Consider the following 23,479-nt stretch of genomic DNA (forward strand, 5'->3'; position numbering starts at 1 on the left):
GTCATCCAGCTTATAACGTAAATTTCGACAGTTCCATTGTATGAAACTGGCCATTTTTATTTATGTGTAGACGAACTGAAGGCACAAAGATACCTGTCTGCACTCACACTGTAATAGTTGAACGAAGTGCAGCAGCATACGTCCACGGTAAGTAAAGTTTTGAATCGTTTTCAAACGCTGCACCTCTTTTTCTTCTAACCATTTATGGCAAGAACGAAAGTAGGACGAATGAGAGCCATTGCAACTGATGCAATGAAGGTCCAGTTCACACTCATAGGCATTGTGGTCCTTGCCACTGCAACAGGCACACGTCAAGACACCACAACATGACGTCTTTGAGTGACCGAACCTCGGACACTGGAAACATCTGAGAGGGTTTAGAATGTATGGTCATACCATGTAATTAAGATAATCCGCTTTGATGGTTACCACCAGGATACTCTCCACCCCTTCACGGGTCACGACGCACGGCAAACACGTGGGTGGATGTTTAGATCCCAGAGTAGGTAAAATGAAGAAACAGAACCATCCCTGGGAGGTAGGGTGCAGCTACTCTTTTTTCATATATCACATTTCTGAAATGTTCTTAAAACAGAACGTAACTTATTGACGTTTTTCACTGTTTTTACGAGTTGTGTAGGAAATTATTTTTAATATTGTTTATTTTTTGAATATCGTGCAAAGCTACACGAAGGCTCTCTGTGTTAGCCGTCCCTAATTTAGCAGTGTAAGACTAAAGGAAAAGCAGTTAGTCATCACCAAACACCGCCAACTTTTGGACTACTCTTTTTACCAACGAATAGTGGGATTGATTTTCACGTTTCAACGCCACCACGGGTGAAAGAACGAACATGCTTGGTGCGACGGGATTCGAACCCGAGACCCTCATATTACGAGTCGAACAACTTAACTACCTGGCCTAAAGCTGTACGATAACTCACTGCGTCAGCCGTCCCGAATTTAGCAGTGTAAGAATAAGGGGAAGGCAGCTAGTCATTATCATCCACCGCGAAATACTGAACTGACTGTTTTTGACATGTAGTTAGTATACTGGTCCTGAATTAAATATCACGTAGGGCGTACTTGGTGTGACGGAGATTAGAACCAGCAACCCTCAGATTACGAGTCGAGTACCCTGACCACCTGGTCATGCTGGGCCGCAAAAAGTGGAAGTTAAATCAACGTCTTTATTTGTCTTTCAACCTATTTATTGCTATACTTATTATCATTTACCCGTATAGATGACAGACATTTCTAATTTATTTTAATAGAATTTAAAACATGTAAAGTGCGAATATGTTTTGAAAATAATGAAAAGAAATGTACTTAGAATACAAAGAAATTAATATATTATATATAAAAATATATTTATTTACAATAAATGTTATACCGAGTAAACGGAAGTCACCACAATTAATACTACAGCTAAATCGCCGACGCTTCCAAAATACAACTGACTAAAGAAAGTGACAAACCGCCTTACTCGAATCTAACAGAAATGATGGACGTTTTCTAACCTACAGTCCATGAATGGAGGTTAATTGTTCGAGTTTAACATGCTTTAAGAAATGTCTTAACATGAATACCAGTGAAGATGTTTTTGACATAAATATTTCAAAAATGTCAGCAAAACTTGCAAAAGTCGAAGTTTTATTGTAGTTTTCTGTTTGATAAAATGGTGATCTTATTATCAAACAGGCACAATCAGTGATGTCGAGAAACCCACTTGTTGAGAAATTTATATGTAAAACAGCTCGTTTGGGTTGAGAAAATATTTTACATAGAAGAGCGAACAACGTTTCGACCTTCTATGTAAAATATTTTCTCAACCCAAACGAGCCGTTTTTGCATATAAACAGGCACAATGTTTGTTAAAGCGCTGACGTTACTATCTGACTGGTGTATTGTTTGTTAAAGCGCCGACATTACAATCCGGCTGGTGTCATGTACTTTAAAGCAGCGATATTATTAACTGGATGGATAATATATGTTAAAGGAGCGAAATTACTAACTGGCTGGTTCATATATGTTTAAGCAGCGATATAATTAAGTGGCTGAGCCATATATGTTAAAGGAGCGATATTATTAACTGGCTGGGTCATATATGTTGAGGTAGCGATATTATTAACTGCCTGAGTCATCCACTTACGACAAAAAGTGTTCGTACCCCTGCTTTCCGAGTGGTTTTTGCTCATAACTTTAAAAGTGTCACGATTAGGCTAATATAAGTATGTTCTATTATAAATATTATAACACACATCTACATAAATTTGTATGTAAATTAAGCGACAAATAAACTGTTTATAAACAAATAACCAAAAATAGGAGGAGCAGAAAGTGTTCGTAGTGTTCAAAACGTGTGAAAAAATTGATATTCGCGTAAAACTTTTGTTTAGTTTGGCGAATAAACTACATTATACCATTCCAAAACTCGACACTGGGTTCATAATTATTGGAATTTAGCCAGCAAAATATGTATTTCTGGCAATTTAGCGCCGTCTCCATTATTATCTGTTTGGTCATCAGGAAACAACTGTCCAGTGATTTAAAACCGAATTATTGTAAAATACAAGTCTCGTGTGTCTCTTTCCGGTATTGGTACACAACGTAATGTACCGAAATCTATTGTTCAAAGCATAATTGCCAAGTGTAAGCTTACTGGATCAACTGATAACCTCCCTCGTTCCGGACGCCCCACCAAACTTCCAGAGAGAACCAAGAGGAAGGTTCTCAGAGAAGTTAGTAGGAACCCTCGTTTAACACATAATGACATACAGAAACTGGTAAGGGAAGCTGGGGTTGAAGTAAGCACCTCTACAGTTACGAACATGTTACGCTCTTCTGGGTTCAAAGCATGCCGTCCTCATAGAACTCCATATTTGAAGTCTGTTCATTTAGAAGCACGATTGAGGTATGCAAGAAAGCATGTTGATAAACCCTTTAACTATTGGAAGAGTATTCTTTGGTCAGACGAGACTAAAATCGAGCTTTTCGGCCACAATGATGTTCGCTATATTTTCCGTAAGAAGGGGGAACGAAATCTTCCAAAGAACACCGTCCATACAGTTAAACACGGAGGTGGCTCGATCATGCTATGGGGTTCTTTCAGCTCTTCTGGTGTAAGCAGCCTTCACCGCGTCAACGGAATCATGAAAAAAGAAGAGTATGTTGATATATTAGACACTTATATCAAGAATGATGCTCGGAACTTGCGGCTTGGGCGTCGTTGGATCTTCCAGCACGACAATGACCCTAAGCACACATCGAAATATGTGCAATCCTGGTTGCAGAGGATCCATATAAGCGTTCTGGAGTGGTCATCGCAGTCACCCGATCTCAACCCAATTGAAAAGCAGGGTTCATCAGCGTCATCCGAAAAACTTGCAAGAGTTGTAGGCCCTCTGTAAAGAAGAATGGAAGAAAATACCAGACGAGTACTGTCAAACAATCATGGAGGGCTATGAGGAGAGATTGCGCCAAGTAATTCACCTGAAAGGCTACACAACTGACCATTAAAGTAGACTCACGAATACTTTCTGCCCCTCCTATGTTTGATTATTTGTTTATAGACAGTTTATTTGTCGTTCTATTTACATAAAAAAGTATGTAGATGTGTGTTAGTATAATATTTCTAATATTCTATACATTCATTGTCCTAATCATGATACTTTGTAAGTTATGAGGAAAACACTACTCAAGACGCAGGGGTACGAACACTTACTGTCGTAACTGTATATGTTAAAGCAGCGATATTATTAACTGACTGGGTCATATATGTTAAAGCAGAGATATTATTAACTGGCTGGGTCATATATGTTAAAGCATCAATATTATTTGCAGACTGGGTCATATATGTCAAAGCAGCGATATTATTAACTGGCTGGTATCACGTTTATTAAAGTGGTGATGTCATTATCAGGCTGATATAAAAAGGATTATGTTTCATGTGCAGTTCTTTCCGGTATGGAAAAACTTCGAACTTACCGAATGTTGAAGGGGTGGTGTAACCGTCAGACTGGTTTCAAGAGGAGGGTATTTAAGAGGCTGGGTACTGTTGTAACCGATAAAATGCTTCAAACTTTCTAGTCCTGATTGCATTGTGACGAGATGAGAAGATCCACTGCTTTTATTTACTTTAGATGCTAAACAAGAGAAAAACAAAGAAAAAAATGGTTGTTCCATAAGTTTAAGATTTAATGTTTAATTTGGACTTAAAATTAATCTATTATAATTCATGAAAGAACTGTGACAAATTAGAAACAGCCTTAGTAAATTCAAACGCATTCATAAAATATCGTTCCAAACCTCATACAGTCCATCACAACATTATTAAGATTAGGGAAACTTATATATCATAATATTGTCAAGTTTGACTTAATACATCATAATCTTACCGATTTTTTATTTGTTTTGAAGTTGAGCACTATGCTGTGCTTACTACTGGTATCGAAACCTGGTTTCTAGCTTTTTATTCCATAGCCATACCATTATTCCACTGGGGGACAACATACTGAACTTTCTTTAACGTATTATTTAAGTCTGTTAAATCTTGCAGAACCTATCGAACCAAATCAAACATATATTAATTTATCGTAAATTTGGAAAATTGGAGATTTTTCCTCAACTTTATTGTGAATTTTCAATAAGGAATACATATATATATAAGTCTAACAAGCACTCTCATAAACTAAGATTTAACGAAATTTTTCTCATCAATTTTTTAAATCTTGTAACACTGCCTGTTTTGAATTTCGTGCAGAGCTACACGAGGGCTATTTGCGCTAGCCGTGAAAGACTAGAGGGAAGGCAGCTAGTCATCACCACCCTCCGCCATCTCTTGAGCTACTCTTTTATTAACGAATAGTAGGATTGACTGTAACATTATAGCGCCTCTATTACTGAGAGGGTGGTCATGGTTGGTGGGACGAATGTTCAAATCCGCGACCCTAACTACCTGGCGATGCCACGCGACCTGAAAGCAGCGCTCAAATTTAAGAAGAAAAAGTACCGTGTCCCTACTGTTATTGCTCATATCTGGAATTGGGCTGGAGTGGAATAATATTGTTAATTACCTCAATCAGATATCAATTTGAAATGTAATCAAGGCAATCTTGAAATTAATTACAGTATTTCCGCCTTTAAATTAAAAACATTACAAAACAGAATCCATAATAGACCTAACAGAAATTAAGCGCTGCCTTACAAGATAAATGGTTGGAAACAAATGGAATTCAAAAGTTGTTAAAATTTGAGTGTAACCTATTTACTGTTGTACATTTATTTTGGGGCCTACGCGTTTTTCAGTGTAATTTTCTTTTTTGGCTGGGACGTTTATTGTTGGCTATGTATTGCGTATATCCGGCCTGTTTCCGAAGTATGCAGATCGTTCTGGAAAGTAAAAATTAATAATATTTGTTTTACGAAAACACATCAGATCATTGTAGAAATGTTCACAAACTTGCGTGATTCTTATGAAAAACGGCTAGCGAGAGAACGGAAAATATAATTGAACAGCTACAATCAGTGTAGGTTTAGCAAGTTATGATTGTGATTAACGCCTACTGATCGGAAAACTACAGAATTTAACCAGCAACTTCCAGTTATTTGAAATAGTAAGACGTTAACATAAGTAACTTCGGAGACCCGTCCGAAATAAATCATAGCACACAACACTAGTTTGCAGTCCGTGCTCATACAACTTAGTTAAGCTATTATAGTCATTTGTTAATCAGCATCTTTCATGATCAGTGAAGTTGAAAAGAAATGTAAGCCTAATGGTTGAATAAAAAATTGTCAACATCAATTTATATGTTTTCAAAAAAGATAATTTTTATTGGTATTTGTTTCTATATTTTAAATGTACAGCAACGTAGTTTTTTTTTTTAATTTCACGCAAAGCTACATAAGGGCTATCTGTGCTAGTCTTCCCTAATTTAGCAGTGTAAGACTAGAGGGAAGACAGCTAGTCATCACCACCCACCGCCAACTCTGGGACTACTCTCTTACCAACGAATAGTGGGATTAATCGTCACATTATAACACACCCACGGCTGAAAGGGCGAACATGTTTAGTGCGACGGGGATTCAAACCCGCGACCTTTGGATTATGAGACGAGTGTTTTAACCACCTGGCCATGCCGGGCCAACGTACACTTACAACCTAGATGTAAGTGAAAAAAACAACACGAAGGAATAAACTAAATACAACTTTATGTTTTATTGTGTTTCCACTTACATTAATAAAAATATAAAACTTTTATTTGAATTTACATCTATCAGGTACTTGCAAAAGCAGCAATAAATATATTGTATTTTGGATGAAATCTAATGTGGAATTGACTTTCAAAATTTACGAGTACGTGGGTGTGTGAGAAACGTGCAAGATGATGGGTGTAACATGTTTAAAATCGTGTTTAATGAAAAAATCATATATAAGGGTTTGCAAGAAGGACGTTTAACTGGTTTGACTGTCACTTAACTTTCGGAGTTTATAAGACCAAGCCTGTATGGTGAAATCCTGGTTCACAGGACATTAGTATTCAAACCGATAGTCTTGTTTTTAATTTGTGATAATACAATGACTGCGGAAAAGTAATTCAAGATGACCAAAACAGTTGTTATTGACAAAAATAAGAAGTTCCCAAAACTATTTGATAGTTAAATTATTTTTCTGGTTTATGTGAGGTACTCTGTAGCACTCTTTATTTTGTGAGTAGATAAACGTTTTTTTTCCCATTGTATGATGGAAACAAAGGTAGTAGTAGACAAGACATCAACTATTAAGTCTATTACTAAGTATTACAAAGAATGCTTCAATTTGTGTTATGACGATTAAAACTAATTAACAGATATAAATGTACAAACGAAGGAAATTTTCATTGTCGGAAACTATTTACAATAATACATATAGTAATGCAAATATATGGGTGTGTTGGGCCAAGGATTCTTCTACAGTATCTATAACTTGTTTACGATAAATTCAGCAACAAACGAACAGCACACACTCCACTTTTTAAAAAAAGAATAATATGTATATTCGAAACAAGGTAAACGAATGTATGAAAATTCTTTACACTATGGAGATCATAATTCTATCGTAAACGTCATAAAGTTCTCCTCTTCTTGTCAAAAGTTCACTTATTTCAAAACAATTGCTTTAGAATTCTATTGACAAGCCAAACTACTTTTCTCTTTTTTTTATTGCAATAGTATCCATATATAATTCACTTATCCTGTCGCAAGAGTTCTCACAGTTGTATCCTGAACTTCCAATAATCATATATCTTTTGCCAAAGTCCACACAGGCAGGCCTGATTAGTTTAGAACACCCTTTGACAAGAGAAATTATGCTTATTTCTTTCAATGTGTTAATCTCACTCTAACATATCAACTGTTAGGCTATTCACATCCAGGACGTTAACTTTACGTTTTCTAACTTTCTCTGACCAAATTTTTCTTTCACATCACTCCCGCTCGCATGGTTCTGCTATTTATACATCTATCACTTAGATCTTCTTGAAATCTCTATAGCCTCAACATCAATGGACTGCAAACACAATATTTGATAGGCTTGAAATCAATGAATTCCAAACACAAAATTAATAAATTAATGATACTATTTACAGCGAACTGTCTTTTGTACATAACAATAAGTTCCTCGTTAAGAGAAATATTTATGATATTTTATCATTATATACAAAGATTATTTTCATATCATCCACAAAGTCTACTCCTACAGTTTGCACTAACATTTGCATTCCCCTTGATGTCTTAAATGTAGAACCTGTGGTTCTGAAAGTACATTGCCCACCTCATAATTTTCAAACATGATTTCAAAAATGCCGTCTTCTCTTTAGATCCTGTCTCCATGGGGATTTGCCAATAACCTTTACTGAGGTCGATTTCTGAAAAGAATCTGGCTCCGTCTAGTTTTGCAATGATAGTTTCTAAACTGACCATAGGTTCAGTGTCAAACTTTGTTACAAGATTCAGCTATGAAAAGTCCACACAGAAGCGGTTCGATCTATCCAGTCTTCAAGATTACATCTGGTAAACAGTATACTGAATTTGACGTCTCGACAATTCCATCTTCCAACACTGTCTCAACTTTTTACTTTATATGGTATCTCATTATATGAGGCATCTGATATTGCTTCACTTTAACTGGATTCATGGTTGTGATTTCGATCTTGAGCTGCATAAAGTCTGTCTTTTCTGGTCTATCTATGAGGTTATATACATACTGGAACAGTAGTTCTCGTAGCTCTTTCTTCTGCTTACCAATAATTTCTTTATTGATCTTGCATCTTTGTGTGTCTTATCTCTATTAAGTGGTCTTAGGTCTAATAGATCCTCATGTTCGAAGACAAAAGTTACTGTTTACTGTTCCTGCATTATGATGGCTATAACTGTAACATTCATTACCGCTGATAATACTTCTCCCGTCCATAGCTCTTTCAATACTTGCATCCAAGTTTTGCACTGTTCTTTCATACAATAACTTAAAGGGTGAAAATCCTGTGACTGTTTGTGGAACTTTGCGATAAGCAAATAATACTGCCTGAAAGAATTTGTCCTAGTCAGGTGGTCTCTCTTAATATATCTTGTTTAGCATGCTCTTTAAAACTCCATTGACTTTCTCATAAAGTCCATTCCAGGATTGTACGAAGCAGTAAAGAGCTGTCGAGTTCTGATGAGTCTGCACATTTCCTGAATCAGTTTTGAATTAGACTGGGTCCCTCTGTCACTCAGGATTTTTTTCGAAAAGCTTACTCTGCGAAATATCAGAGGGCTTCTGATACTCTCCCTGTTTCTATCTTCGACAATGCTATGGTGTATGGATAATAAATTGCATTGTTGAGTGCTCTCAGCACGTACCAGTTGCTCTTGTCAGAAACAGGTGCTAGTGCAAGTCCACAGCTACTCCGCTGAATGGCTTCTGTATGAGAGGCATCTCCTCCAATGGCACCTGGCAACGTTCTCTCTCGATGTTGTCCTTTGGAAGATATCATATGACTCCTAGACATAATCAGTTACTGGTGCTTCTGTTTGCCATCTTATTTGTTACTAGGTGTACTACTGCATGAGCCGGCTTCATCACATCAATCTAGTATCCTGTTAATATTACGATCTGTTTAGCTTCCCCAGTAATACTGCATTTATAGTCCCCTTTTGGCTCTCTATTCTATCCGTATTTCCTCTTTGGTTTGTGCTCTACTTTTTCGCGGGCATTATCCCATAGTTTTTGCAATGAAGGGTCTTTCTTATGTGCTTCCTTTAGTTCCTGAAAAACCTACATTTTGAATGTTGCCTAGCATGAGCTCGACGTCTTGTTTGCTCATTTTTATTGATCTCTGGTAGTGATAGCAGATGCTTCATTAATCTTCTTTCTCTATAGTTCCTCCAAATTTCTACTATCTGGTATGTTTTAAATCACAAAAGATCATATTGGTGCATTTACACATATGGTGTTAAGGTGTCCTACATAATGTGGCCCGGCATGACCACGTACGACTCGTAACCTGAAGGTCGCTGGTTCGAATCCTCCTCACACTAAATAAGTTCAGCTGTGGGGTGCTATTTTGTGACGGTCAATCCCACTATTCGTTGGTGTAAAAGAATAGTCCAACAGTTGGTGGTGGATGGTGATGACTGCCTGTGTTCCCTCTAGAATTTCATTACTAAATTAAGAACGGCTAGTGCAGATAGCCATCGTGTAGCTTTGCACGAAATTCATAAACAAAGGAAATATAATATGGAGTATCCACCTTCATATTTGATATGGGAAACTTCCTCACTGTCCTATCAGTTAACACACACAGATGTACTTTGCCTGTCTTTTGATCATCAGATAGTAGACTAGATCTCGCTATTGTACAAATGTGCCCATTGTCTCATAAGATCTCCATTTTCTTGTCCCTGACATATCCTTTATATATTGTCATGCTGTGATTTTTAACACCTCTTGCTGTTTGTCACATGCTCTCATTACTCTCCTGGTTGATTCATTTACTAACTGGAACGGATCATGAGTCGTGCAGTAATCAATCATGCAATTGGCACTTCATTTTTGTGGTGAATATGATGTGTCTTTTTTTATTCTGTTTCTTCTTCCAGTATCATCCAAGTAGCTAGTCATTATTTACTTGGGTCTTACCAGCACTGTCTTTGTAAGTAGCTCCAGCTGCTTTATGATGAGGGTTCTGTTGTTGCTTGCTGGTAACGGACTTGCACTTCTTTTTAACAAACATAGCAATTTTTCTTCCTTTTGTCTATCAACCTCCTGTCACCTTTGGTAGACACTTGTTTCTGGCCAGCCATCACTGGTTTCGAATTTAACTGGACATTTTTGTACTTGCCATTAATACTCCCTCAAGGGACTTTCATATACTGTTCTCCTTAAATAACAGTAATATGATAGTTGAACACGTAGTCACGAACTGTTTACGCATGCTAAGAGGTCTACCAGTCCCTCAAAACTGTTGCCACATTTGACCATGTCACATTTATCTTGTGACGTATAGCCACACACGTGGCACAAAGTGAGATATTTTTTTTCCAGTTTCAGGTTTTACTCGTCTGATCTTTTGCGAAAAACTTTTCTCAGTAAGCTTAGATCACTTTAGTAAAGCTACTTTTAATTTGTCATAGTCCATGGCACCTTTTATGTCATTAAAGGCATCTGCCTATAGTTGTAGGCCTTTTTTCGTGAAAAATGAGCTGAGATAGATTGTCCAGGCACCTTTATCTTAGATCTGACTTTAGACGAATCTTTCATATTTCTTTGGGAAATCATCCATGTAATCTTTCTGTTCATCAGATTTGGGTATCTTGGGTTGATTGGTTCTGACCACATTTTCATTTTTGGGTTCTTCTTCCTTCAGTTGAGTGAGATTTGAAATCTCAATTAGTGTTCTTATTCTCTCTCTGATTTCTAATCTTTCCTTTTTTCTTTCAGTCTTTTTTTCTATCTTCTGTTGCCGCTCTTCTCTCTCTAGTTTTTGTTGTTGTTTAACTGCCTTTTGTATTTCACTTTTTTTAACCCGAGATGTTCTCCTTGTTATATCCATTTGTCACAGTCTGACATGGTTATATAGTGTAATTGTAATTGTATATAGGCCTACTTATTTACACTGTCTTTTTTTCTAGGTTTTCTCCTACCGCCGTTTACCAACGTATAATTCTGGCTATGACTCGCCAAATAGTCGGAAACTACTTTTTAGTAATATATATAGTAACGAAAATATATATGTGTGTCGTACCAAGGATTGCTACAGTAGGTATGTACAAAAATATTTACACTACAGAGATTACAGTTGCATCTTAAACACTATACAGCTCTCTTCTTCTTGCCAAAAGTCCACCTAGACCAACTCTAATGCTTTAGAATTCAGTTGGTAAGCAAAACTATTTTTATCGCAATAGTATTCATGACTTTCCGCAGTTGTATCCTGAACTTAAGTAGACTGCTCTTCGTACTTCCAATAACCGTCTGCCTTTTGTCAAACTCCATACAGGAGAATTCGATTAGTTTAGAACACCCTCTTACAAGACACATTATTACCCTTATCTCTTTCAAACGGTTAACTTTACTTTTTCTAAATTTTTCTCTGACGGAACTTTTGTTTCACGTGACTTTACTTACATTCTGTTTCTGCTCCTCCGATCACAGCTATTTTTACAACTATCACTTAGGCCTTCTAAAAATTTCCGTGGCCTTGACAACAATGGATTGCAAACACAACGTTTAATAGACTCAACATCAATAAATTACAAATACAAAATAAATAAATTGATGATACTACCTACACTAAACAGCCTTTTATATTTGACATGTATACACACCGCTCTAAAGTAGTATACTATAACATCGATCTCGAATGGAATTACTATACCGCCAACAATATAAATGATATATTTCGTGAAAATATACATATATATATATATATATATGACCTCAAAACACTTAGTAACTCTTGTTTGGAATATTCATTATTCCAAAGAAAGAGAAATCTTATTATGAGCCACGCACAACGGAAACCAGACAGAAGATTAACTACTATTGTAGTCAGTACAGGTAATTAGGGAATATTCTATACCAGTGTGCTGGTTATTATTATTATTTCTTTATTGAAACACTAGTCATTCCATAATTTTATATATTCATTTAAAGTATATTTTAAATATTTTCTCTGTGCTTTGTTCTCATTTTTATCCTTTAACAACTGCACATGTTTAACATCCATTGACATCGTGATAATCTTTTACACTATCAACCAAAACAATACAGCTCTTGGGATATTTAAGCAAGCAGACTGTTTCCTATTATTTACTTTCATAATTATTTGTAACGTTAAGGCTAAAGGCAAAAACATATACAGACGATAAATTATAAAAGTTTCTAACTAATTCATTACTTCTTATCAAATGTTTCTATAATGTGATCTACGTGGACTTATGAGATCTGACATTCTTCAGTCCTCGGTAGAGTGTTTCATTGTGTGATGACAGCTAAATTAAAGTAGTCACGATAAATGTTTTATCACCTTGTAGGAACTGAAATGTATTTTATTTCTCATGAGGTCTAATAAACATCAATTTTCAGATAGTCACACTATACAATTTATCAGGTGATGAAAACTGATACATTGGGGTTTTTACAACAAATATAAGTGACTACTATTACTTTTAAGTAAATGATGAATCCCTTAAATAGGATTACTTCATTGTTCGTTAAGATATTATACTTTTCCTACGATATTTTATTAAGATGAGATGTTTTGATTTAGTTGTAAAGTTGGACTCTCAGATAATGTATAAACTGGTAGGAACTCATTAACTGACCACGTTACAATAGAGGTTACTCTCTTGCTCTATATGCTGTTTCATAGTGAATATCTATTGTAACATTCAAGGAACGAGAATCAGAAAAATAAACTATGATAAACATAAAGCACTTTCTGCTAAAATAGAGTAAATACTGTTAGTCCCTAAACATACTTGCTTACAAAGAAAAGGTAAGACACCAACCTTCATGAGGAGGAGAAAACGAAGGCTCCGAACTAGAGTCCGGTGGACTGTCAGGTAAACACAGGCTAAGGAAAGACATGAACAACGTATTTATATTACTTTCTTCAAATACAAGATTAATATATTTAAAACAACTATTTTTGAACATACCTTGTATAATGCTGAAGATAAAATAGGATATATGTGTACATATATATATATATTAGTTTGTTATAACCTAAAAACAAGCCAAAACAAATATAAATCAAAAGATAATGAACAAAAAAACGTTGCACTAATTAAAAAGATCCCAGGATACAAGCTGTAATGTGGAATACGAATTATAGCTTGTATCCTGGGGTCTTTTCAATTAGTGCAGCGTTCGATTTTATTAATTTTTTTAAAATTGTTTTTAGATTATAACAAACCAATATAATAAATCAAAGGTATGGATTTGCTGTGTTAACGCAGTCCTTTCTTTTGATTTTGTTTACTTAATTTTATCAGTATTAAGTTTCTCTACAATATATTCAGCACGTGATTTGTTGCTGACGAAGTCGCACTGTTCAATCTTTATGAAGTTAAGTGTAATAATCATAACTAATGACATATTTCGAAACTATAATTTAGCCTAGCGAGCTGATTATAGCAATTATATTGCTGCAAATATTATAAAATGTAAAAACAAAAGATGTTTCACATGTCCTGTTGTAAATACGTTTCATCACATTACTTACACAAATTCATTTCGTAAAATGAAAAAGGTAATTTATATATTAACAGGCACTAAATGTCATATGAAATATGTAAGTTAACTTCAAACCCATTGCATATATATATAAATTTGCATAGATCTCAAAATAAAAAAAAAAAATGAATTCTATAGAATCAAAACATTTCAGGATTCACCCTTTAGATAACTATAATAAGATAACTATATTAGAAATTGTTAATGAAGACACCAATAGATTTCAACGAGAAAACTTCTATATTTTGAAACTAAGAACATTATATCATTAGAGATCAATCCAAGATTTTAATAATTCTACTGCTCTGAATTTCAGTAATGATTATTGTATTGCTAATTATTTCTTTATAGATAACGTTTTTCATAAAAATAGGAAAACTAAAGGTAAAGGAAATAATAAATTAAAATGGGTTGATTTCTCAGGATCTTGTAATATTTTTTATTTTAGTATTAGTGTAAGTTAATTACTTTTCAAAAAGATTTACAAACTTAATCTTCTCAAAATATAAGTATTAATTAATGCAATAAAAATTTTGATTTTCGAAACGACCATGCAAAACACTTAATTATAGATATTATAAAATACCAATTAAATATCAATGATTTATCAAGTTTTATAAAAAAAACAAACAAACTGTAATTCGAACCTTCAAATCTGGTAATTAATTTTATGCATAAAATATTCAATGATTTGCAGATTTCTAAAATTATTCATCAATCTATAAAAGATAATATTTTTCCTTCTAAAAACTTAAAGCCTACCGTCAGTTATAAATAAGAAGTTCCAATTGGTCCATTATTATATGATTATAAAAGTTTCTTAACTAATCTAAATGTAAATGAAGTTAATAACCTACCTTTTGAGTATGAAAATACTTTATTTATTGATACTACATTTTATAAACATATTGTTACTGGTAACTTGAAAATTATAAAAGTTAAAATATTATGTGAAATACTGAAAAAAGAATCTAAATACAGAATAGCCACAAAATGTAATATGAATAATATTCCATTATCTATTGATAACAATACTGATGAACATATTTTAAAACTTAACTAAACTACATCTTATCCACCTAGATGTTTTTTTGGAATAGAAGTTGTACACACTTAAAAATAAAAATTAAATTATCCCATATAAGATTTAAAAATACTATACAGATTTATCGTTTCATCAGTTCAATAATAAGATTCAAGAATTGCAAGAAAAATGTGTTATAGTTCCCATTCATAAGGCTCACTGTAACATTGGTATCATTTGTAAAAAGTTTTATGCATTAATTATGATAAATTAATAGTTCACAGATATTTAAACTTGTTAACCAAAGAAACACTAATTAATAATTTAATTAAAGCTTATAATAAACTTTATTCTAAACAAAATCCTAATGTAGGTTTACCTTTTCTTTGTGCTATTCCCAAAGTCCATAAATCTCCAATTAAATTTAGATTCATTTCTAATTCAATAAGAACAATTATTAAACAACCGGCTATATTATTAAATAAATTACTTAATATTTTACTTGATGAAATTAAAAATGTATGTGTTAATAATAAAAAACATACTTTTTGGATAATAAAGAGATTTAATATTTGTTTTAAATTCATTAATAAAGCAGTTCTATTATCCTTTTATAGAACTGGAAGAAAATTTAGCTCCAAAAATATAAAAGATATATTAAGTTTTTGTATTTACAATAATTATATATTTTTCAATAACCAGGTTCTTAAACAATAGGAATTACAATGGGAGATAACTATTCTACTTATATAACAAATTTATATCTTTACTACTATGAAAATAGATTCATTGAAAACTTCACATTTACAGATATTTGTCCCCCGCAGGTAGAGCGGTAAGTCTACGGATTTACAACACTAAAATCAGGAGTTCGATTTTCCGAGGTGGCTTTGCTAATAGAAAACACACACACTCATTTTAAGTATTTTTACTTTAACCTACACATATATAGATGATTTAATTGGTATAAATAATCCTGAAATAAATAATGTTATCAACACTATTTATCCAGCAGAATTAGGAATTGAAAATACTCCAATATCTAATACGCAAACACATTGTTTAGATTTAGAAATTAAAATAATTGATAAGGATATCAATGTAAATATTTTGATTAAAGAAAATATTTTCCCCTTTCAATTTATGATTTACCCTCTCTTAATAGTAATGTACCATACACATCTGTTATAAGCATTACAACTTCGCAATTATTCAGATATTGTAAAATTTACAATAAGTTACAATATTTTATCGGTAACGTTGAAATACTGATACAAAAATTAATAGTTAATGGATTTAATAAAGAAAGTCTGTGTAAAATTATTTAACTATTCTGTAAGAAATATAATAATGTATTAAATAAATATAAAGAAATAAAAATTTGAGAAATTTTACTAAATAATTCTAACAACTATTTTTAGTTAAGAATAAGGTCATTTAACAACATGGAACTACTTTATACGGATGTACACCTTGCCGCATATAAAGATTTGTTTAGAGCATGGTAGTCACAGTAGATTTATTAAATGGGTGGTGGTTGGGTGGTACAATATTTATATTACTGGATGGGACTCTTCATACTAATGTGATTCGTTTACTGGGCTACCAATTAATGCCTTTCTATCATAATGAGGACTGGAATGCTAACTTCAAGAGGTAAGTTTTTAACTTATTTATTCCCAAATGGTTAGTTCCTATTTTCTTATTCTTATTTTTCAATTATTTTTTTCTTCTTTACTTGGGAGAACAGTCACCTTCCCACAACTATATGCAGGTAGTGAAGGGTAATATAGATGTAAGACGTTGTGGGCTTGAGCACCCACATCTTGCTCTCCTACTTTCTATTTCTATCTTTATAGCTAATCCTTTATATTACTTCTTTATGTGAGACTGGAGAATGAAGCTTAATACTGGTAGACGGTGTATCCCCACCGCAATATGAGTCCTACTTCCTCAGTCAACTCCAAAACCTAGGGTACGTTTATAACTTGTATCCTGGGATGTTTTTAATCAGTGCAGTGTTATTTGTTTATTATTTTTAATTTATTGTTTCGGCTTGTTTTATGTTATAATGGACTAATAAAATTAGTCAGAGGTTTGGATTTGCTGTTTTAAGGTAGTCCTTCCTTTTGATTTTGTTTACTTCCCTTTATCAGTATTAAATTTCTCTAAAAATACATATATTTTGTGTGTGTGTGTAACTTCTAGAAAAAAGTAGATCTCGAAATTCGGATCGTTTCAAACAGTTTCTGTAAACCTATATGCAACAATTATTCTCATATGCAGTAATAAACTATTGTATTAAATTTCTCAAGTAGAGCAATTATTTGAAATATTTCAAGCTAGCTTTCGTGATAGTTGTCGAAAGGCAAAAAAATACTGCAAGGAAGTCTGTGCTAACTGACTTATTCGTTGTAATGATATATACATTATTTCCATGAAATCAGAAAAGGCAGGTAAATCGTATGACGAATAAAAAACGTGCTCCACTACGAAAACATCCGATGTTGTTTTCAATGTAAATTTTGAATGAAGTTTACCCCAAATAAATAAGTACTTCAGTTCATTAAAGAAATTCGGTAACAAAGTAGCTTGTAATTATCAACCATTATCAGTACTGTAGACACAGATTCAAAATAGCGACTTGTAGCTTGAGAAAACAAAGTAGACACTATTTCCATCCTACTTTATTTATTTTCTCGTAGTTTCTAGTTCTAGCCTTCAAGACACAATCTTTACATTTTGATTCACCATGTAAATTTCTGAACAGTCAATTCTTCGTTAACATTTCATTTCGATATTTATGAAACATTTGTCTGTTTTACTGCGAAGCTTCGCGATAAGCTATGAGCTCTATCCACCACAGGAAGTCGGATTCTATCATTTAAAGTCCATAAGTTCACCACTGACTTACTAGGGGAACAACAGTATTACAATTATTCTTAGTTTTATATTGTTTAGATTTAATCACTTCTTTTATAAAATTTTGTTCATAATGCAAAAACGGGTCGCGGACTTACGATTCCTATTTTAAGAAAGCATACTTTAATATTATCGTATATAGCTATATAATTTGTGTCGATTGGTGTTTGATTACATTTGATATTTTAATTTTGCATTATATTAAAGTAAGAAATCAAAGCATTTGCGTTTATAATATAATGCTATAAATACATGCATAAAACATTTCAAAATATATACTCAGCACGTGAGTGGCGTTAAACTACATGAATATGATAAAGAACACTTTTATGTATTTTTGTATGACAAAAGCTAACCGTTTTGACACTGAACAGCTCACACTCCGGATGTGATCGGAAGTTTCTCTCGCAGGGTTCACAGTGGCAGCATTAACAGCAGAAAATCCATAGCAATTGGAAACATCATCTATGGTTGAAGAACTCTTGTGTATATTTCCTGGTCGTGAGGACGATAACACGGAAGAGTTGGTGGTGTTTAGGTTAGATGCGTTTGCCTGGTTCTGGATGGTGTTAGCTCTAGTCGATTGGGGTTCTGTGGGCTTGGCGCCACTGTTCACCAGATCTTCATGGAAGTAGCTGTTTAAATAACATGTTTAATTTTTTTACAAATCAGTTTATTTCATTATATTTGCAATGATTTGCTACACCTTAATATACAACTACGGGAACGTATGAGTATTTTTATCTGCTAAAAATAAGACATCACGAAAAAAAGCACACACTAAAATTAAGATATGTCCACAGTGATATCATATTGCACAATTAATATGACTACGGTAAAATCTGACTTGATAAAATTTGTAAATTTTGTAGTAAATTCAACTGTCAAACAACATAAAAGAAACATTACAGTAACTTGAAAGCACAAAGTGAATAATAATACCAACTGTACCATGCATGTATAATTATAAGGTAAGTATGTTAAACCTGTACATCCGTATAAAAGAAAAGAAAACATTACAGTAACTTGAAAGCACAAAGTGAATAATAATACCAACTGTACCATGCATGTATAATTATAAGGTAAGTATGTTAAACCTGTACATCCGTATAAAAGAAAAGTCCAGAATTGAAACATTTCACACTTCGTTTATAGAAAAGTAATGCACTTTCAAACTTCCTACATAAGACTGCATGTTCATTTTTAAAAGCTAGCTGGGGTTTGGGCCTCATTTTGATCAAACTGCTACAAATCAAAACTTCACCGCTAGTATCCAACTGCTTTATCACTTACTACCACACGATTCATTTATTCGCATTCCAAGTTCTTAAAACATTTAATACATATACCAAAATAAGCATTATAGAAACGTAATTTCTTGGCCTAAGTATTGTACAGGTCATTGAAATCAGAACTATTAACCACATATCAGTGGCTTTCTGTAACTTAACAGGTCCGGCACGGCCAGGTGGTTCGGGGGCTCGACTCGCAATATTAGAGTCGTGGGTTTGAATCTCCGTCTCAACAAACATGTTCGCCCTTTCAGTCATGGGGACATAACAGTGTGATGGTCAATCCCACTATCTGTTGCTAAAAGAGTAGCTCAAGAGTAGATGGTGGGTGATGATGACTAGTCGCTTTCCCTCTAGATTTTCGCTGCTGAATTAGAAACTGCTAGCGCACATAGCCCTCTTGTAGCTTTGCACTAAATTCAAACAAAAATAAACTGTAACTTAACAAAAGTAGATAATAAAATAACTTCGTTCAAATACACGTTTTTGTTAGATACTTGTATGTGGATATAATTTTAAACTGAAATTCGGCCAACAATAATAGTTTGTTTGTTGAATTTCGTGCAAAACTACATGAGTGCTATCTGCGCTAGCCCTCCCTAATTTAACAGTTATAGATTGCAGGGAGGTTAGCTAGTAAACACCACCCACTGACGACTTTTGAACTACTCTAATTAAACAGTGAGATCACTATAACATTATAACGCCCCCACGGGTGAAAAACAAGCACTTTCGGTGTTTGCATTCGAATCTATGACCCGCAAGCAGCGAGTCGAGAGCCCTTGCCACAAGGCCGTGCCAGGTAGAATTCTACTGATACTAGCACAAAATATTCCTGCTTCGTAATTCATAGAAACCCTAACGTATCCAACTATCCTCGACATGTGCCAGTTACTTATAAGGCAACTCCACGAGGACTCGTCCACAAAAATAAATTCCATTAAAATACTCGCCCGTGGTATCAAAACGGGCGCTACGTCTGTACCCACTACCTAGTGAAACGAAACGAAAGTTCTGCATGAGTGCTTTGGTCAATGACCTGGGAGGGTCAGGTAGTCAAGTCATGGCAAAGTACTTTATCATTGCTCAGGTCGGTGGTCTTGGGGCCGGGGGCCAGGTACAGTAATACCCAAATAGGTTGTTTGTTCGCAAATATTTGTCAATCAATCAGTGAATGGGGATATGCACACAGTTTCAAATATTGCATACAGAAAATCCGGAAACACAAATCCGGTGCCAGATCCGGTTTAGTGATCCAGATGACCTTCCGGAGGCGTTTAAGCTCCCATTGGTATGGGGGGGGGGTTATTCCCTACATACTTCCGATCCACCCGGAGTTAGCCTGCCAAGTGTGGTCCTAATAGCTCCAAAACTACGGAAGGAGTTTGCATAAAGAACATAACTGTGTTAACATAGATTGACTGAAGTAAATCAATGATCCAAATAGTTCCACACAGGGAAAAATTATAAAGAACAAAATGGTTTGTAAAAGATTTGTTTTCTATTTTTGTAATTCGTACATTTAAACTCCAAAACCAGCATCAGTGATTCTAATATTATGAAATTTGATCGACAGTCTACTAAGAAAAATAATTATAACAAGCTAAAAAACCTATCTCTTGGACGGAATTTACGTCAAGTTATGAATAATGTAAGTTATCTTAGAACATGAAAGTAATTGTAAAAAACGCAAAAACGCGCATAAAAACTAAGAAATGCGAAACTGCAAACTTGCATGTGTCCTCACATGGATCCAAGAAACCTTCACGTCAAATTTGGTGATGATTCATCAACAGGAACAAATAGTGGTAAAATATGGAAAAATATCCATAAAATTAAAAAAACGCAAAATTCAGGACTGAAAATATTTACATATCCTCGCACAGATCTAATGAATCTCCATACCAATTTGATGGAGATTCTTCCACACCCTGCGAAGTAATTACATAGACATACAAGAGACAGTACTATTATACTTATACAAATGTGAAATTAGAACGTCAAAAATGTTTATTAGTTAATATAAAAACATTAATATTCTATATTTGTTTTTCCTTTGATTTTGGCTTAAACCGCTGAGAATTATACTACAAATGAATTATTAAGCGAGAAGTTAACGATTTTTGAAATAATGAAATGTGTTGCTTAGAAACCGAACAAAACAATCAATGATGTTGCACAATTTCACCCCATTACTCTATTTTATATTTATTTATCCACTATGCTGGAAAATAAATAGTTTGTTTGTTTTTTGGAATTTCGCACAAAGCTACTCGAGGGCTATCTGTGCTAGCCGTCCCTAATTTAGCAGTGTAAGACTAGAGGGAAGGCAGCTAGTCATCACCACCCACCGCCAACTCTTGGGCTACTCTTTTACCAACGAATAGTGGGATTGACCGTCACATTATACACCCCCACGGCTGGGAGGGCGAGCATGTTTAGCGCGACGCGGGCGCGAACCCGCGACCCTCGGATTACGGGTCGCACGCCTTACGCGCTAGGCCATGCCAGGCCTGAAAATAAATAGAATTTGAGTAGGTGATTTATTAAATCGCGAAATCCAATAAATAACAGTTCCAAATAAGTAATACACAATCTGATTGTGTAATTTATTTCTCTTTTCACAAAATAATGTATTTAAACTAACGCAATAGCTTTAGGTTACATATACAAAGTTCAAAACGTTTTATATTTGAACACCATGTTAATCAATCATGTTTAGTATCATAAATTCATTGCTATGTAAAAGAGAGACAGCATTGAAATATTGTCTTATTAATCAGAAAACATAAGCAATTCTATAGTTTTAGTGAACGAAAGTTATTCTTTTGAAAGTAACATTTTATTGAAGTCGATTATATATTTCTCACAAAGTATTTTGAACTTTTTTACACAGAACTGGAATAATAACGATAATCGGGACATGAAAACTATTAAAGCTTCAGGGGACGATTTGATAGCTTGACTGTTCGATGTGGATTGTTGGTGAAAATGTAAAGAATTCCAAAGAAAAATCGTCAGAGAAATTGATGATACGTACTGACGTTTTCAACATTCCTCGCCTACTAAATGATAATGCTTGCTTTGAGAAACTTCTCATGCAAACACCAATATCCAGCAGTATGCCAAATTCTATTTAAAAGTAATTAATGCATGAAAAAAGTTTGATATAAGCATTTTTAAACCGTGTACTAAAAAGGAGTAATGGGTCTTTTAGATACTCTGGAATATATTATGATTTTTATAACATTCAATTTGGGTAACTTCAGATATAGTATTTTAAAACCTTTTTAGATTTCGTAATGCATAATTTCAATATTTTTATACTGTTCCATAAAAATTAGACTTATACGCATAATACATGAATAAACTTCCTGTTCTTACCTCTGTTTTCACATATGTGAGGTTTAAAGTGAAACTGACTTGCGCTAAACAGAATCCGTGTCACAATAAAAATGTTATTCAGTCGAACTAGAATGTCTCATACAATGAATTAATTATACTAAACTAAACATTTTAAAACATGTTTCACCATGAATTCGACTTTTTAACTCATTTCTTTGTGATGTTACTTAGTCTAACGATTATTAAGACGCTGTTAAATAATACTATACTGTAGAAATATGAAGATTTATAAAATAAGCACTTATTCAGCGAAACCTTTGTTAACTACCTGTGAGTGAAAGGTGATAACTAAAAGATTAGGCGTTTATTTGTAAAATTAATGGTTCAATACTAAATTTAGAAGTTTTTATCTTTATTTGTGTATCAAGTACCATTATGTCCATAAAAAATGATACAAATATGATATTTATCCAATTTTATGACCATAATCAGATGAGGCTGTGTGGAACATAGTCAATATCTTTCTTCATGAAACGTATAGACTTCTAACTTTCAAAGAAAAGAAAAACAAAATTTGCTCATAAAGCACTGGATGATTAGAGGATATTCACATACATCAGAAGATAGTTGGTTTTTAACACGAACTTCTTATCTGAAAGTTGAACGCCAAAAATACTAAAGAACATTCTATGACAAACCATTTCCCACAGACGACGAAGAAATGCATCCTCTTATTTCTAAGATGAATAGGTAGAAAGACAAAGTATGGCGCTGGAAAATCACATACCATTTTTAAAATGGGACACATTTTACACCCAAATAACCATTTATTCGTTAGGCTACCTGCTGTGTCTACTGCAGGGAATTTTGCTCTGGCTTTTAACTTTTAAGCTTGCAGACGCACAGCTATCCCACCAAGGGAAGTTTTACAGTAAAGCCGTACTTTGATTGATTGTTTGTTTGTTTGTTTGTTTTGGAATTTCGCACAAAGCTACTCGAGGGCTATCTGTGCCAGCCGTCCCTAATTTAGCAGTGTAAGACTAGAGGGAAGGCAGCTAGTCATCACCACCCACCGCCAACTCTTGGGCTACTCTTTTGGCAACGAAAAGTGGGATTGACCGTCACATTATAACGCCCCCA

At 34.1% G+C, this 23,479-nt stretch overlaps 1 protein-coding gene across 3 annotated transcripts in view; it reads right to left on the bottom strand.

Annotated features, from left to right (window-relative positions):
* The window catches only part of LOC143234966 (uncharacterized), a 297,649-nt gene that overhangs the window by 58,637 nt on the left and 215,533 nt on the right, over positions 1–23,479 (bottom strand). For all 3 annotated transcript variants that reach the window (XM_076472659.1, XM_076472658.1, XM_076472660.1), the window contains exons 3-5: positions 18,059–18,337; positions 13,030–13,094; positions 3,985–4,142 (exon numbers count right to left, since the gene is read on the bottom strand). In XM_076472659.1, coding sequence (XP_076328774.1) covers positions 3,985–4,142; positions 13,030–13,094; positions 18,059–18,337 — 502 coding nt within the window. The remainder of the gene's footprint in view (positions 1–3,984; positions 4,143–13,029; positions 13,095–18,058; positions 18,338–23,479) is intronic.

Source organism: Tachypleus tridentatus, chromosome 12, assembly GCF_004210375.1.
Source record: "Tachypleus tridentatus isolate NWPU-2018 chromosome 12, ASM421037v1, whole genome shotgun sequence".
NCBI lineage: Eukaryota > Metazoa > Arthropoda > Merostomata > Xiphosura > Limulidae > Tachypleus > Tachypleus tridentatus.